The 18,741-nt window shown below is 36.7% G+C and overlaps 1 protein-coding gene across 5 annotated transcripts in view; it reads right to left on the bottom strand.

Moving 5' to 3' along the window:
• cdc42bpab (CDC42 binding protein kinase alpha (DMPK-like) b) overlaps nt 1-18,741 on the bottom strand; it is a 64,908-nt gene that overhangs the window by 2,201 nt on the left and 43,966 nt on the right. For 2 of the 5 annotated variants that reach the window (XM_081377769.1, XM_081377773.1), the window contains 21 exons: nt 18,526-18,674; nt 18,170-18,261; nt 17,791-17,867; nt 16,051-16,089; nt 14,438-14,554; nt 14,049-14,129; nt 13,271-13,376; nt 12,815-12,951; nt 12,505-12,644; nt 12,324-12,405; nt 11,012-11,231; nt 10,847-10,909; nt 9,907-10,199; nt 9,482-9,776; nt 9,286-9,383; nt 8,336-8,420; nt 8,056-8,179; nt 7,405-7,522; nt 5,795-5,912; nt 5,549-5,706; nt 4,342-4,416 (listed from right to left, as the gene is read on the bottom strand). In XM_081377769.1, the coding sequence (XP_081233895.1) occupies nt 4,342-4,416; nt 5,549-5,706; nt 5,795-5,912; nt 7,405-7,522; nt 8,056-8,179; nt 8,336-8,420; nt 9,286-9,383; nt 9,482-9,776; nt 9,907-10,199; nt 10,847-10,909; nt 11,012-11,231; nt 12,324-12,405; nt 12,505-12,644; nt 12,815-12,951; nt 13,271-13,376; nt 14,049-14,129; nt 14,438-14,554; nt 16,051-16,089; nt 17,791-17,867; nt 18,170-18,261; nt 18,526-18,674 (2,667 nt within the window). The remainder of the gene's footprint in view (nt 1-4,341; nt 4,417-5,548; nt 5,707-5,794; nt 5,913-7,404; nt 7,523-8,055; nt 8,180-8,335; nt 8,421-9,285; nt 9,384-9,481; nt 9,777-9,906; nt 10,200-10,846; nt 10,910-11,011; nt 11,232-12,323; nt 12,406-12,504; nt 12,645-12,814; nt 12,952-13,270; nt 13,377-14,048; nt 14,130-14,437; nt 14,555-16,050; nt 16,090-17,790; nt 17,868-18,169; nt 18,262-18,525; nt 18,675-18,741) is intronic. The other 3 variants (XM_081377771.1, XM_081377770.1, XM_081377772.1) reach the window with 3 other exon arrangements.

The raw sequence follows: 18,741 nt of genomic DNA on the forward strand, positions 1-18,741 counted from the left end.
AAGTTAGTCCCAGACTAAAATGCATGTTTGAGCCGTTTTAACTGAAAGCAACTTGCACTGACATATCTTAAAATATGGCATTGTTTTGTATGGAAGCTTGTTTCCGCCACATAATAAAAAATAAAAAAGGTAATTGCGACTTTTTATCTCACAATTCTGACTTTTGTTCTCACAATTGCGTGATATAGCCACAGTCGTGTTACAAAGTCAGAATTGTGAGTTTATTTCTCACAATTCTGAGAAAAGATGTCAGAATTGCGAGATATAAATTAATGTAATAAGTTATAAGTTAATGTCACAGGGAACGAGTACTATCCTTTGCGATATAAGTCTCATTTACAGTTTTTCTTTACATTCATATATTCTTGTACTTATTTAGAGTAATTTTTATTATTTTTTTTACACGGACATGTCAAGACAAGTCAAGTCAAGTATATTTGTATAGCGCTTTTCACAATACAGATTGTATCAAAGCAGCTTTACAGTATTAAATCAAAATAACACAACAAGGTTTGTTTCTAGTGGAAAAAACGTCCACGTTTGGTAAGGCTGATCAATAGTATTATTGATTGATTAAATTAAATTAAATATCCCCAACTGAGCAAGCCAAAGGCAACAGTGGTATAGAACCGAAAAACTCCATCAAGTGACCTAATGGAGAAAAAAACCTTGGGAGAACCCAGGCTCAGTCGGGGGCCAGTTCTCCTCTGGCGTTTATGAACTAGAGGGCCAGGCCGGATTTAACTGTAAGATTAAAAATATTTTATGAATGCCTGGCTGAAGAGATGCGTCTTTAATCTAGTTTTAAACTGGGAGAGCGAGTCTGAGCAACGAACAGTATCAGGAAGGCTATTCCAGAGTTTTGGAGCTAAATGTGAAAATGCTCTCCCTCCTTTGGTGGATCTGGATATCCTAGGTATGACCAAAAGCCTCGAATTTAGTGATCTTAAAGAGCGCGATGGATTATAGGGCGATAGAAGATCGGTTAAATAGACTGGAGCTAAGCCGTTTAGGGCTTTATAAGTCAGTAGCAATACCTTGTAATTAATACGGAACTTTATAGGTAACCAATGTAGTGATGATAAAATCGGTGTTATATGATCATATTTTCTTGATCTAGTAAGAACTCTAGCGGCTGCATTTTGGACTAACTGTAGCTTGTTTATTGAGGATGCAGGACAACCAGCTAATAAAGCATTACAGTAATCTAGTCTCGAGGTCATGAATGAATGAACTAACTTTTCTGCATCAGAAACTGATAGCATATTACGTAGCTTAGCAATGTTTCTAAGGTGGAAAAAGTCTGTTTTTGTAACATATGAAATATGATTTTCAAAAGACAGGTTGCAGTCTAGTATAACACCCAGGTCTTTTACTGTAGAGGATAAAGTAACAGGACATCCTACTATGTTAAAATTGTATTGTGAGAGGTTTTGTGGGCGGTTTTTTGAACCGATAAGTATTACCTCTGTCTTGTCTGGATTTAATAAAAGAAAATTACGCGTCATCCAATCTTTTATATCTTTAACACACTCTGTCAATTTGGATAATTTAGTGTTTTCAGCCGGCCGTGATGAAATATATATTTGAGTGTCATTTCCAAGTGGCATCATATATATTGAGAATAATAGAGGGCCCAACACAGATTCCTGCGGCACTCCATAGTTTACTGAAGTTATGATCGATTTTTCTCCATTTAAATAGACAAAATGGTAGCGGTCAGATAAGTATGATCTGAACCAGTTTAATGCTTGTCCTTGAACACCAGTATAATTTTGTAGTCGATCTAAGAGTATTGTGTGATCTATAGTATCGAACGCAGCACTAAGATCAAGTAAAACTAGTATTGAGATACAGCCTTGGTCAGAAGCTAAAAGTAAATCAAGTGGATTGTTGCAAGTATGTAAGCACACGGTAGGAGTGTGTGAATATGCGTGGCAATAGATATGAATGTATATATGTGTGTGTATACGTATATATGGATGTGCAAGTATAAGTATTGCACATATGTGTAATTATATATGTACATACAGTTTATCTTTATGTATGTGTGTATATATAGGTATATGACATGTATACGCATGTATAATTTGTATGCATTCTTATCAAGTTAATTTTACTTAGTCATTTAATTTAATTAATTTTTCTCTTTCCTCACGTTTATGTATTCATCCGTTTACATGTCTTTATTTACGTATTCAGTACAACATGTATGACTTGTACTTATAACATTCAGGAATGAGGGCAATGTGAAGTCTTGTTTCAACATATCGTATTGCTGTTATTGGTTTCCTGTTTGTAAAGCTTACTAAAGAATAAAAAAAAAAATTAAGAAAAGAATTGCAAGATATAAACTCAGAAAAAAGTCAGAATTGAGAGTTTATTTCTCGCAATTGTGAGTTTATATCTCGCAATTCTGACTTTATAACACGCAATAGTGAGTTTATGTCACAATTCTGACTTCATAACACTCAATTGCAACTTTATATCTTGCAATTCTGACTTTATATCTTGCAATTCTGAGAAAAAAAAGTCAGAATTGCGAGATGTAAATTGTGAGATAAAAAGTCACAATTATCTTTTAAAATGTTTTATTCTGCGGTGGAAACAAGCTTCCATAGTTTTGTGTCAAGATGCACACCAGTAATGTTTTTTTCTAAGACAAGTTTATAAAAGATACTTAAATTCCCTGAGGCCTAATCCTGACTTAATCTTAGCTCTGTCTGTGAAACCAGGCCTAAGTCTAAAGTTTTACTTCAAAAACACAGGAAAAAGATGAAGACAATGGACATATGAAGCCTTCAACTACACTACCCTTCAAAATGTATTGGGTCAGTAAAGCTGCATTTATTTGATCAAAAATAAAGTAAAAACTGTAATATTTTGAAATATTATTGCAACTTAAAATAAAGGTTTTCTCTTTTACTATATATAATAATAATAATAATAATAATAATAATATTATATATATATATATAAAATAATAAAATTATATATATAATAAACTTTTTTTAATATTTCATGTAAATTTTGAAAATGGTTATACTGCTTAATATTTTTGTGGAAACCATGATGGGTTTTTTTCAGGATTTTTTTTTTTATGTATAGAAAGTTCAAAAGAACAGCATTTATTTGAAATATATTTTTTTTAAAACAATGTGACTGTCAATTTTGATAAATTTAATGCGCCCTTTTTGAATAAAAGTGTTAATTGCTTTAAAAACAACAACATAATTCTCACTGACCCCAAGCTTTTGAGCGGTAGTGTACACATGCAATGAACACAAGAAATCCTGTAAAGGTGCAAATAAACCCAGTCAAGTGGAATCTGGCTTTCAGCAGTTTTTAAAAGAGGATGGCTCTGTAAACATGGCATGCTTGGTTCACCATTTAACATGCCGCCATCAAGAGAATATTAATCAGTCTTAAAAGGATAATTCACCAAAAAACATTAGACCCCACTAACTTTCATTGTATGGACATAAACAGTTGAAACATTCTTCAAAACATCTGTTGTGTTCTGCAGAAGAAAGAAAGTCAAACAGGTTTGGAACGAAATGAAGGTGAGTAATTGATGACAGAATTTTTGGGTGAACTATCCCTTTAACTTACCCAAAATGTGGAAGTAGCACAAATGTGTATGTGCTAAACTACATGATTTTTGCTTTAAGTGAAAGTTTACATTATACACTATTGCATTTGCCTCCCTGATTGGCCACTGCCATGTCTAAAAAACATAAAAGTGTGGGTGGTCCTTCAATCCAGCTGCGTTTTTGAGAACAAGGCACTATAAAGTGACTCAAGTGCTCATCTTCAAAAACACTCATGGGCCAGGGGTTCGCAGTTGTCAACTCTGTGAAGACGCTTTGCAGCAAAGATTTGGAGAAAACAGTGCAACGAATCTAAAACTGAAACACACTCTTCACAAGTACGTTAATGCAAACACTGCAAGCTAAAAAAAAGTTCACAACAAATGGCACACGTTGCATTCAAAGCTTTGCCACAAGGGGCGCTATAGAACATAAGCGTAGTCTTCTTCTACTGTTAATGTTTATCCCTAGCTACCGGAAAAATGACACATTTGGTTTAATGACTTTTTTTCTCCCATTTTCAGAGGGGCTGGCCAGCAGGAGCAGTATGAAGGTGAAACATGCATATGGAAGCTTGCCATTCCCAACTGAAGCTCTCTGCTTCACTTGTTGGCAGTGGACGATAAGGCTGTGGGCTTCAAAAATGGGCAGTGGGTAAAGCACTCTGCAGGGCTGCCCGAGTGTGCAGATGACAGCAGGCGTGTATATGCGTGTGTGTGTGTGTGTTTCACTGCAAACGTGTGGCGTTTACCTTCATCTTACTAAGCAGGGTCCTTAAAGCCCTTTTCAGATCAGGGGTCTTCTCCGAGGGCGATACCGCCTGCCACTGAGAAGGAAAGGGCAGACTGAGTGCCAGAACGGCTTCCACACTTGCTGAAGGAGAATGGGGCGGCCAGGGAGCGCAAAGCGCAGAGATATGGGGAGATGGCGGGTGAGATAAGGGCGCGGGTGGGTGGTTTGCTAAGGAGATTGTTGGATGTAGTGGAATGGGGCGGCAGGCATAAAGTGGAGTAAGCACTGATAAAGCTAGGTGGAGGGGAACACAGCGCATTTAACTGCTTTGGGGCAAAGACATTAGAAGTGTTCCACCGTTACAGGCCTCATGGGAAGGGATAGGGCCAGCAGTTTTTATAAGTAAGGTGTGCAGAAAAATCAAACGGGTTTTAGAACGACATGAGGGAGAATAAATTATCTTTTTTGAGTAGCAACAACAAGTCATTGACAGTCATTTCTGACTTTGTGTTTTCAAATATAAAAGTGGTGTATGAGAGAAAAGAGAGCCTAAAAAAGAACAAAAACTAACTTTTGTAGACAGTTTTTTCAAGGCCATGTTGCCTGAAAACTGTTTGTGCATAATAAGATGTGACTTCACATGCTTAACATCAGAAATTATGACTTCTATTTGCACATTCTAAAATGTATTGAAGATTTTAAATGAAATGTACAGTCTTATTTATTGAAAACCATAAACATTATCCACGCTATTGTACACATGCTTTCTGTCAATTCGCAATTGTCAAGCTTGCTGAAAATTCTGTAATTTAGGTCAAATAAATGCTATTTTTATTGCATTAAATGGTCAATATACATAAAGATTCTAACGGCAGGAGAAAGCAATGGAGATGTTAATGGAAAAACTAATCAAATGAATAAAACCGTCACTGCAGTGATAATTTTCTCCTCCACCATGGTTAAAGTTTATGGCCCATCCAACTTATCTCCAAGTTTCCCAGTCGTAAATAAGACTTGTCAATCGTGCCCAATTTCCGATGAGGAAACTCGTGTTTACAATAATTCCTATAGCATGTGAAGTCAGCATAAGGCTCAAGTTGAATCATCACGGATGCTATAGCTTGCTGGTCATGTGCTGTGACGTCCCTGCATAGTGCAAATCTGCCATTAATGTGATGAGGTAATGAAGATACCACTGTCCTGATTCCTCCTACATCATGACTCACCTCTCTATCAAACTGAGAGAGTGGCGCTTCGCCCACATCCATCCCCCCTCCTGACGACAGCGAGCTCTCTGAAGGTGATGTCATGGTCTGGCGTTTCGAGCTGTAGCTGCTGCTCGACAGCTCCCTCCTCAGAGCGCTGCCGTTCTGAGAGGACGTCCCTGATAAAGAGGACAGGAAAGAAGTGGGTTGGGAATGAAACGCATGGAAATCTGATACGTATAACAGCAGCCACGCGTGTGTACTTACGCATTCCTAGACCACTGCTTGCGCTCATGGAACGACCAGGTTCGGCTCGGTTTTTGGTGATTGATGGTATGCTGACGGATCCACTGAACCCAGCACGATTGTCCTGAGCACGCACATTCTACAGGTTACACAGAGAAACACCACACACACACACACACACACACACACACAGAACAGTGACACAAGCATGGAATGAGTGAGACAAACATGACTTGATGAAAACAAACTATGGATTTCAATATAATGATCTTTATGATATCATGTTGCTATCAACACATATATCGATACAGAATGCATAAATGACCCATGACACTTCAATAAATGTAGAGAGAAGACAGTGTCACATGATCCTTCAGAAATTGTTTGAATATGCTGATTTGGTGCTCAATAAACATTTCTTTTTTTTGCAGAAACATTTTTGGATACTTTTTTTCAGGATTCTTTGATGAATAGAAAGTTTAAAGAACAGCATTTAATCGGAATAGAAATCTTTATAAATGTCTTTACCGTTACTTTTGATCAATGTAATGCATCCTTGCTGAATAGAAGTATTCATTTAACAAAAAAATGACAGTGACTTGATAAATGACCAGAATACAAAGCAAAATGACCCAAATACAAAGCAAAATGAGGTTGTAAAAGCATATTCTGACTTCAATACAAGCCAAGCTCAATAAACAGCATTTGTGATAATGCTGATTACCACAAAAAAACACTGGTGAGACATGTACATTATTAGTTACTAGTGGTGTAACAATATATCGCAATACAGAAATGCATCAAAATGTATCGTGGATAATGACAATATGTATTGTATATAGTTCACCCAAAATGAAAATTATTGTGCGTGAAAAAATTCAAGTTTTCAGAGTTTCAGTGTCAGCACTACATTAAACTGCTATATATAATGTTGAATATAATGTATAATAATGCAATGGGAGATATTTGTGGATCCTGATAATGCCAAATGTCTTATGTTACCAGTAAAAGGTGGCCTACATTATTTTAAATATATCTAGCCAGTGACAGAATACAAGCATATTCGTCTAAATAATTCTGTATTTTCAGCTTCAGAATCATGAATATTGTTATTCTGGTGTCTCTATTGTCCTGTGCGTTGGGTTTCCAGCACCAAGTCCAAGCCTATTCATTTACACACACAATGTAAAACCAAATTTAGCATTTTAATCAACAGTACTTTTTTTGTTAACCTTTTACCACAAGTCTTGAGTGTCAAAATAATATCGTATCGTGAGTTCAGTATCGTGATATGTATTGAATCGTGACATGAGGGTATCATTACACCCCTATTAGTTACACATTAAATGTAAATTGGCATATAAAAGGTTAGTGAGCAATTTTTCGTGTTAAAATGCATATTGTTTACAACTCTATTGAGTTGAGTTTAGTATTTCAACTCTAACAAATTGCCCCCTTTCACTTTCATTGCAAGTGCCTGACTTACAATTGAAGCAATGGTTATCTTTCATTTTATATAGAGCAGGAGTGAAATAAATGGATGTAGTAATCAACATTATGCCACAAATGCTGTTGACTGAGCTTAACGTGTACTAAACCCAGAATATTCTTTTAAAAGATGAGCTTCTCACCATTGGCAGATCTCGGAGGATCTGCATTCCATCTCCAGGCCCCATATGAGCCACGTGGTTAAAATTAGTAGGATTTGAGATCAGCTTGCTCCTCCTCTCAGGATCTTTCAACATTTCTCTGCAAAACACACCAGTTCATATAATAGCCTTACAATGACTATAATGACATTTTGAAACTAAGAAATGAGTTGGATGTTGAAACCAGACCTAAAAAAGTAAGCAACAAATGTCATATGAACTTAAATGAAAAGTTTAATTAAAAGTGCATTTTCAGCACAGTAGTACACAAAAATGTGTATATGTGTGTGTGTGTGTGTGTGTGTGTGTGTGTGTGGTCCAGGTAAACCCTACATTATGAGCACAAAATGTTCCCACAAAGATGGCAATATCCGAAATCCTTGTCCGTGTGGGGATTTTTATTTTTTTTGGTCCCCATAAGGAAAACAGCTTATAAATCAGACTAAATTATGTTTTTTTTAATGTTAAATGCAAAAAAAATTCTGTGATTGGTAGGGTTAGGGTATAGAATATAGAGTTTGTACTGTATAAAAATAATTATGTCCATGGAAAGTCCTCATGAAACATGAAAACACAACGTGTGTGTGTGTGTGTGTGTGTGTGTGTGTGTGTGTGTGTGTGTCAGTCAATCACCTCCTCTGCAGCAGTCTCTCCTCCTCAGGAATACGAAATGAGAATCTTCTCTTGTTGCTCATGTTGCGTACCATCTGCTTCCTGCTGTTATCACACACCTCAGGCACCACCAGTTCGTCCCCCTCTAAACACATACAAATAATGCATTATCAGACACATTATTCAAATCTGAACGATTAATTATTTCAAACGGCACTACTAAACCAAAGGCAGAAACATCAACACCCAACGATTGTCACGATTTATACATTTGACTGAATTATGGAGTGACTGCTGTTACCTGCAGTCTTGTTTCTGAAGTAGATGAGTCTGACCGTTTCTAAGCCCAGGAGATTCAAAGAGCCATCCATGTTCAACGGCCGGACCTGCACAGAGCCAGTGAGATCCTGGGATTACTTAGTCATTCAGAAGATGACTCATTTATGGTTTCAGTAAATATATATTTTTTTTTAAATCTAGCATTTTTGTCTTTATTGCATTTATATATTTATAATTTTTTTGTGTGTTAACAAATGTATTAACAAATTGACAAACACAACTTTGAGCACAATGCTAATGGTAATGTCTCAAACTGCAATTTTGTCAACTCTGTTGCTTTTCTGAAGGTATAAATATTAACATTTATTAAACATACATGTATTAATTTAGATTTTTATTTAGAATAAAATTTATTAACACTGGTTATCTGAGAGAATGTTTAAAATTGCACGTACTTGAAATATTTATGAAATATAAATCTACTTAGCATATTTATTTTGAATAATATTTACAAATATATATATTTTTACAAGCTTCAGCAATGTGTAGAGCTGGTAAAAAATTATTTTTAAATAAATCTCCAATGCTCAGCAAGGCTGCATTTATTTGATTAAAAATACAGTAAAAACAATAATATTCAAAGATTATAATTATAATATATATTATATTTTAAAATGTAATGTGCTGCTTAATATTTTTGTGGAAACCGTGATATATATATGTGTTTTTTTTTCAGGATTCTAACAATGTAAAAGTCTTTACAGTCACTTTTAATAAATTTAATGTGTTCTGGCTAAATAAAAGTTTTTTATCAAAAATGTTTCATTCAATTTATCATTTTGAATGGTATTGTATATATATTATTTCCTGTGTTAAATGCACCCAGCTGCAACCATTCAGGTGTGCAACAGTTTCTTATAATTTCTTATAATTTAATATTTAAAACTTTTCTGAAATTGAAAAAAAGCAAACCTTTTTGAGAGGAATGGTCTGAATCCATTCCGTAGTGTTCACATCAAACACATCCACTGCATTTTCACTGTAGACTGACAGGTAGGGGGCGTTGTAGCCTGAGAGATATAAAACAGCCACAAGGTCAATCCAAACAAACCTTTTCACTGCCACACCGTTTAAGCAGAAGATTAACGTCTCTCCACTCAGTACTCACAGCAGGCGGTGGGCGTCGCGGGCCACATCAGCTCCTGCTGGCGCGAGCGTCTGCCATGTGTGTCCACGTACACTGCAATTTTGCTGAAGCAGAGCAGCATTTCTTTATTGGAGATTTCCACTGCGCAAAGGGCATCCAGGTTTTCAGCCTTAATAAACGCCAATGTGGGGTCATCTGGATGGAGTAAGCTGGCCGGAGGGGCTTCTCCATGCAAACTGTACCGCATGAAGCCCGCTTGGTAGCCTACACATAACTGCTGGCTGAACAGCGCCATCCACTGGATAGTTCCTGGAGCCTGAGATTTAGAAAGGGCTGTTGATGTTGCTGTGTGTGCTAGCAAAGACAATCTTTGCGATCTAATGAGTATGAACACTAATTACACCTGAATATACTTGATCAGAAAAAAGAGGTTTTGAATACTGTACTTGTAAGTCCCCGAGATGGCAGTGGCGGGATTTGCTCTTGTTAATTTCGAAGCAGGTGATCTGCCGTTTAATGGCGAGGCAGAAGCAGACACCATTGCGCACCACACCGGACACCAGCGCCTGGCAGTTTTTAGTATCTGCCACCTTAATCTTGTCAATCTCCTTCCCGTCGAGCCCCGCCATGGGGACCAGACACACTTGTCGGTTCCTGCCCGAGATGACGGCCAGGAGGTGCTCTGTGGGCATCAGTTCTATGTGATGCACTTTCTTAATATCACCCACGCGAACGATTTCTAGCAGAAAGAACAAAAATGTTCAGTGGATGTTTGTCTTGCATCTGTTACTTCAGTTTAAATGTGTATGCGGTTCAACAACGATAGCGGACTACTGTTAAAAAAGCATAACAAAGTGTCACAAAGCCAAGAAAGAACTTTGAAATCTAACAAATCATTCATTTTGATAGTTTACAACCTTTAATAGATTTGTAATGTATGACTGCTCTAACAAATAGAGAAAAATAGGGGGAAAAAACATTATTTTGCTGCTTTTATCCAATGAAAGGTTTACTCAGTCTGTCAAAATGACAGATAATGGTTATTTTTGGTCCAGCCTCTGAGATCAAAATTTTCAGTCGTGCTCCATTTTAATCTGCTGTTTTCATTTTCCCAAAAATTAAATAAACGTCTAGCATTCCAATGCAATAGACCCATTTTTCCTGTCAAAATGATGGAGAGCATGTCAATGTTTTTAACATTTGGAAATTACAGTAATTTCTAAGTAAACTTATTACCCTGAAGCAACCTGGTAGCTCATTTATCAGCATTTCTTGGGTTTGAGTCAACAATCTTTCAGTTACCAGTCCAGATTTTTGACCACTAAACCACACAACCAAGTTTAATAGACAATGAAGAAGTAAAAGGATTAAAGATTGAAGTTTTACCATCTTTGGTGACGTGGATGACGAACAGGCCCTCCTCATTCCCCAAAGCAACCCGCTCATGATCTAGACACAATCAAACATTTTTGGTTAAACACTAGATAAGGGAATCACTATTTGGTCTTTAACATTGTGTTGATCTAACAAGAGTTTTGTGAGTCTCTGTACCTATAATAGCAGCAGTTTGGGTGGTTTTGATGAGAGGAAGCGTGCTGTCGTAGGCTTCTTTAGGCACGTAGACGAAACGCTCCTTCAGCTTGTTTTTCCTCAGGATGCGTTGCAGCTCGTTCAGAGCGCACACCCACTTCGTCCTCTCTTGCTCGTTGTCGGCCAGGATCAGGATGCACGTCTTCTGACTCGGGGAGGCGGACAGCTGAGATGCTGTTACCTGTGGAATGAATGGATAGCACTGCATATAAGGCAATTCAAAAATGTCTTTAAATTAAATAACGAAACTCTGCATAAGGCTATAGTGAGTCCAGTCATGATCATTACATAATCACCTGGTTGCTATTATTTGATCTGTGATATTTTGAAGAAAATCACAATTATTGTGTGGTGATGAATGATGAAAGTGAAGAATTTAGCACAGAAATAAACTACTATTCTGCCCTACAACACTTGAACTGAGAAGAATGGCAGACTGTCACAAGACAGGCCAAAGTTTTAGAGATCTGATTTTTGCTAGAACTCAATTTAGACAAAATGTGTAGTTACTTTATTTAGCTTTTCTATGGCAATAACAACAATTATGAAAACTAGAAGAAATTGTTGCGCTCTAAACTGACAAAAAATCCTTGTTCTTCAGGTGCGTTGAGCCAAGGGAATATGGAAAACGAAAAAAAAAAAAATGTATGAATAAAATTTTTTTTTATTTTATTTTATGGATTGCATCGTGCAAAAAGTGCAAAGTGAATTAAAAACAAATGGACAGGAACAGACGTTTCAGCACACTCCTGGAGCACTGAAGACAGCAATGTGCTGAAACGTCTGCTCCTGTCCATTTGTTTTTAATTCACTTTGCACTTTTTGCACGATGCAATCCATAAAATAAAAAAATGTTTTGATAGACTTTTGTAGTCTGGACTGAATCCAGTGTACGCCAGCCACCTTCTTGCTCATTTTCAATAACAACAAGTATATAATATATAATAATTATATTGCAGTAATATTCTAAATAAATATTTTTAAGCACTTTTTTTTTAAATACTGTTGTTCATATCAGTCTCTCCCTGTACAATATTTGATAACAAAGCCTTAAAGAAAATTCCAAGTTCAAAAAGAAAATCAAATTACTTTTCTCAAGGTAGACTATGCACTAATGTTCAAAGGTTTGGTGTAAGTAAAAAGAATTATAATAATTAGATTAATACTTTTATTCAGCTAGGATTTATTCAATTGATGGCAATAAAGACATTTATAATGTTACAAAAGATTTCTATTTGAATAAAATAGAAACAAAGTGCATGTATGCTCTTACCCTAAAAATACAGGGGATATCCTTCTTGTTAGCATGAATGACATCAGACTCCAGAACCGAGCTGGCGGAAAACTCTTCATCCCTGCTCAGGATAGAGAGTCAAGCGCAATATATTGAAATATTTCATGAAATATTTGACTTAAATATTCGAGCATCACATTTGAATGAACACCTCGCTCACCTCATGTCAATGACCTGGTTAACTATGACACCAGGCTGGGCACCTTTCCCTTCTCCAAGCTCATACAGGAAGAGTTTGAAGTCACAAACCACTGCCCATACCCTCTGCCATCCCCTTTTCACCCCTGTGGGCTTTGGCACCTGGAAAAGACAGACGAATCTCCATTTCAAGGCAGCCAAAAAAGAAATTGTGGCTAATTGTGACAAACAAACAACAATGGGAAAGGTAGTATGTGTATAATTCAGATGACCATAAATAAAAACAGCAAAGCAAACAGTGAAGAATATATGAAGAGCAAAACAAATCTTACCCTAAGATGTCCCTCATATGCAGTCCCAATGCCCCTCTGAGCATCAATTCCTAATTTGCCCTTTGTTTGGTCAGGTGCGACGGGGCACACAGAGGGGGCTTTATCAGCACAGGTGACGTGACAGGAGAAGTTGCAGACTGTAAGGAGAGATGGAGGACACAGGCACGGAGTATTACAGAGCATTCAGTCAATAAGGCATCCTGGGATTGGGGCACATTTAATAAACCAATATGAAAGGAAAGGTTCGCCCTTATTTTATTCCAAACTGGAATGACTATTTCTTCAATGGAACACAAAAGGGAAAATTTTAAAGGATTATACTGGTTATCCTTATGCGTTCCTCTGAATAAATAAAGTTGTACAGGTTTGATCATCTCGAAAACTAAAAATGTCATATTCACTGTTGTCATATTCACATATCACATCCAGCTTTCATTTCTCTGGTGTTGTCCTCACCTTCACAGGCGCAGCCCTGACGGAGAAGTCCCACCATGAGAGAGGTGCACTGATTACATTTTGTGGGAATGGTGAAGGACTTCACAATAAACTGGTGTGCCTTGGGCTGTGGAGCAGAGAAAATCAGCAATGTAATTAAACCATTTCCATAGGTGTCCCAATTGAAATAGACAAATGCTTAATAGGAGTGTTGGACAAAATTCCTACAGCACACAATACAAGTCCTTTTATATCACAGTAACAGTATATATTACAATACAGTTGTTTTTGCTGGAAATTCATGAAAAAAAAAAGTTTTTTTGGGATAATCTGCTAATATTAATACTTAAAGAAGTTCTGCGACACATATAGCACAGAACAATCATTACAGCATAAAAAATATTTTGCAAGAAATTAATACTTTATGCATTACATTAAGAATTCCATTTCAAATAAGTGCTAACCCTTTCATCAAAGAATCCTAAAACCAACGTATTGTGTTTTCCACTAAAATATTAAGTAGCAGAACTGTTTTCAACATTGATAATAATAAGAAATGTTTCTTGAGCACCAAATCAGCATATTAGAATGATTTCTGAAGGATCATGAGACACTGAAGACTGGAGTAATGGCCGCTGAAAATTACAGGAATATAAAATAATATATATATATATATATATATTTTTTTTTTTTTTTTATGGTAGTGTAATCTATACAGGTTGACACATTGTACAGATAACGTAAATAGTCAGATATCGGCACATCGCCCAGATTTTGTGGCCTAAATCCCTTGTGTTACCTTAGGTGATGAGTGTCCCAAGCTTCCATAGCCTGATCTGCCTGTTGGAGTCTGAAGACTACGTGACGTATGGTCAATCAACTATGAGAAGGATACATTAACATATCAGTGCATTTTATTATATAAACAAAGGTCATGGTAAGAGTTAAAGTAATGAGTACAAATTCACGTCGTTCCAAACCTGTATGACTGTGCAACACAAAAGCATAAACGTTAAATGCCGGATACAGGCTGGATCACTTTATTTATGGAAAAGATTGGCCAGTACATCTGCTTTTGTGCTTCACAGAAAAAAATAGCATATTGGTTTGGAATGACAAGAGAGTGAGTAAATCCTAATAGGATTTTCATAGTTGGGTGGACTATCCCTTTAAGAGTCCAAATGATACCTCAATAGGCTCCATGTCACTGGTGGTGGACGGGGACCGTGAGCGTGATATGCGGCGAGATCTTGAGTCTTCATCTCTTGATGGAGTGTTGGAGGGAGTGAAATCTGCTGAGTCAAGCTAAGAAGCAAAAAGATGATAATTATCTTTACTAAAGGTGTCATATGGCACAGACTGTGACATCAGAAGAACATGCCACCATGCAGAGCGAAACACACTCAAAGCGATACATTAAGCCCATAAAGCTTGTCATGACAATAACACTTTTACTGGAATTACACCCTCTAAGCAGAACAAAGCATGTGCAACCAGGCTCCAAACCAATGAGTAAAGGCACAATATTTCCACTACACAGAGACCACACACCAACTATACATGCAAGACAGAATGAAGGGCAGAAACACAAACCCAAGGAACTATATGGAAACCATATCCACACTTTATGAGGGTCTTACATTAAAGTGATCTGTAAAAGATTAGTTCACTCAAATGAAAATTCTTTCATCATTTACTCCGCATCATGTCTTTGCAAACCTGTATGACTTCTGTATAACTCTTCAACAAACAATTACACTACTGCTCAAAAGTTTGAGGTTGGTAAGATTTGTTAATGAAGTCTCTTCTTATGCTCATCAAAGCTGCATTTATTTGATCAAAAATACAGTAAAACCGTACAATTGTGAAAAATTATTACAATTTAAAGTAAATGTTTTCTATTATAATACATTTTCAAATGTAATTTATCCTGTGATGATAAATCTGAATTTTCAGCAGTCATTCATCCAGTCTTCAGTGTCACATGATCCTTCAGAAATTATTCTAATATAATCATCAAGGTTGAAAACATCTATACTGCTTAAAATTTTTGTGGAAACCGTGATCTTTCAGCCAACTCTTGTTTGTTCAGCCAACAAAACTCCAAATCTTTTGTACCATATTAAATGTCTTTACTGTCAGTTTTGATCCATTTAAAATTCAATGCATCCTTGCTGAATAAAAATATATCTTACCGACCCCAAACATTTGAATGGTAGTGTACTTCCCCTTTTCCTCATATACAAAGCTATCCTATAGCTTTTTGGAGTTTGACAGTCTTTGTATGAAAAAGAGGAGAGTACAAACTCTTACTCTTCTTCTGTGAACCAAGGAAGAAAGTAAGCATCATCTTGAGGGAGAGTAAATTATGAGAAAATGTTCATTTTTAAGTAAACAAACTTATTTTTGTCTTTATAATCTTTATACATGAGCAAAAGTTAAAATTAAATCCATATATTGAGCCATGTAAATGAATTCTATAGCTTTCCATTTAAAAGGGCTTTTGAAATGTACTATAAAAGCACATGGTATGGAAAATAAACCACCAAGTTTAATTAACCAACCCAGACAGAAACCCAGTTTCTCTGAAGTATATTCATATGATATGCATGTGGATAGATGAAAGGAAGTTTCCCAAACACATTTCAGATGCATTTAAGCATCAAAGGTCTCATGCAATACAGATATCACCACAATCAGCTGCCACCGATGCAGTTTGCAAAACAAGCCATCACAACCACAGGAGAAAAACAATATGATAGGGGGATTTTACTGTGACGCAGGACAAAAGTGGGTCTTACACGTCTGGTTTTGCTTCCGAGACCAAAAGAGGGTGACCGCTTCATATGGAGAGAGAAAGAAGATGAGAAGAGAGTCAAACTTCATGTGCAATGTCAGCTGGATAGGATAAAGGCCTGGGATGGCAGGCAGGAAAACGGAGGGAAGGGAATGAGGGCATGTAAGAACACGTCTAATCTGTGGATGGATTTCTGAGTATAGTTTACATGCACAAAGAAATCACTTCACATCAAAGAACTCCAAGGAGTCACTACCAAAGAGACTGAGGTGGATGTAGGATCAGATAAGAAAAAGATGATATCGGTAGAGTGTAAAAACAGTTCAATATTGAATTCAATCCTGAAATCAATATCAATCAAAAGATTTGAGTAGTGAAAAAATTACTTTATTTCCCAATTTGTCTGTACTGTATATTTTTATGCTTATTTGAGTATTGTGCTATTAGCTTGGTAACATGCTAATGTCAAAGTGAGTTCAATGAGTTTTATGTTGTTTTCTGATATTATTTCTGTAGGAGTTATGCTATCTGTTTCTGATGCAGAAAAGTTAGTTCATGCATTCATGACCTCGAGACTAGATTACTGTAATGCGTTATTAGCCGGTTGTCCTGCATCCTCAATAAACAAGCTACAGTTAGTCCAAAATGCCACCGCTAGAGTTCTAACTAGATCAAGAAAATATGATCATATAACACCGATTTTATCATCTCTACATTGGTTACCTATAAAGTCCCGTATTAATTACAAGGTATTGCTACTGACTTATAAAGCCCTAAACGGCTTAGCTCCAGTCTATTTAACGGATCTTCTATCGCCCTATAATCCATCGCGCTCTTTAAGGTCACTAAATTCGAGGCTTTTGGTCATACCTAGGATATCTAGGTCCACCAAAGGAGGGAGAGCATTTTCACATTTAGCACCAAAACTCTGGAATAGTCTTCCGGATACTGTTCGTTGCTCAGACTCGCTCTCCCAGTTTAAAACTAGATTAAAGACGCATCTCTTCAGCCAGGCATTCATATAATACTTTTAATCCTACAGTTAAATCCGACCTCTAGTTCATAAACGCCAGAGGAGAACTGGCCCCCGACTGAGCCCGGGTTCTCCCAAGGTTTTTTTTTTTTTCTCCATTAGGTCACCTGATGGAGTTTTTCGGTTCCTTGCCACTGTTGCCTTTGGCTTGCTCAGTTGGGGATATTTGGGGATATTTAATTGAATTAATCAATCAACGATACTATTGATCAGCATTACCAAACGTAGACGTTCCACTAGAAACAAACATTGATGTATTGTTCTAATTTATTACTGTGAAGCTGCTTTGATACAACCTGTGTTGTGAAAAGCGCTATATAAATAAACTTGACTTGACTTGACTTGAGTTTCATAACGGGAGTAGGGCTTTTGTTTTTTCTGCTTTTAAATGTGTAAAATGAATGATGTAAAAAGACATTGCACTATAACATGGCTGAAGGAGAACTTACATCTTCCCAAAATTCAACTAAAGAAGATGAAGAGGAAGAAAATGAGTCCTGATTGGCAATAGAATGAAAAAAAGCAAAAACAATAACCATACACATTATGACAGAAGAAAAAAACAGGAAATAATAAAACAGATCAGGAGGTTTCAGAAGAATACAGAAAACAAACAGGAAAAAAAAAAAACTAAAGAAGAATGATGAAAATGATTTATTTGGAAACCAGAGCGACCTTCTATGCAGATGTTCTCAAACTTCTCAAACTTACATCAAACTGATCCAGAGCAGAAGTGGGCGCATTGAGGAATGCCAAGAAGGAATTCTGTGAATCCTGATGCTTCACACCTACAAATGACAGAATCTTATTAAAAGATCTATTTAAATTCCACAAAGCCAGAACTGTTGTTAGCATGAGACACTGTGAAAAGCAATGCTGCACAGATCATGTGGATATCTAATTGTCACCCGTGATGTTTATTGTTACCTAAATTCATTTTTGTTAATTGAAATAAGGCAGATATAGAATAAAATAAACAAAACTTAAACAAAAATGAGTTGAAGTACAAAATTACTCTAAACTGCAATAAAAATGAATTAATGCTGTATTAAAAAAAACTAATAAATGACTAAATAAAACAGATTGTTACCTCTTCTCAGCCTCAGCTCCTCTGTCTCCTTCCTCAGCCTCTCAATTTCCGCCAGCAGCTCCTGGTTTCTACTATCGGATTCTTGCAATTTGCTGTGAGACAAAAATAACAGACCGGAAAACTATGTCACTCTATTTAAATTTCACCTCATTCGAGAAGAAAGTGTGAACAAATTAAACTAAGTTCAGCCATTTCACCAAATAAAAAAATATCAAAACTATTCACATAAAGGGTGAAACAAATGTACGTTGAGCTGAAAAAACGAACTAACATTAGACTTTAAATCAAATCAGCAAATAAAATCTCTGTGGTTTCAGTAGAGTTGAGCAGAACTATGTTGATGTGTGTGGCCTCACCATTCCGTGGCAATGCTGGAGGCTTTGACTTTGTTAAGCTCGTCCTGGATGGACTGTTTGGCTCTGATCTCGGCATCCAGCGCAGACTGCAGCTCCAGACGCGCAGACATGTCAAGCTTAGCAAAGCGCCTCATCTTCCACGGCATGTCCTGACAAAGCGAGAGAGACCCACCACATCAGAAGAGCAGGAATAAGAGGATATGCGTTTTATCCTTA

Source organism: Scardinius erythrophthalmus (assembly GCF_964197995.2).
Source record: "Scardinius erythrophthalmus genome assembly, chromosome: 11".
In the NCBI taxonomy this organism is placed as follows: Eukaryota; Metazoa; Chordata; class Actinopteri; order Cypriniformes; family Leuciscidae; genus Scardinius; species Scardinius erythrophthalmus.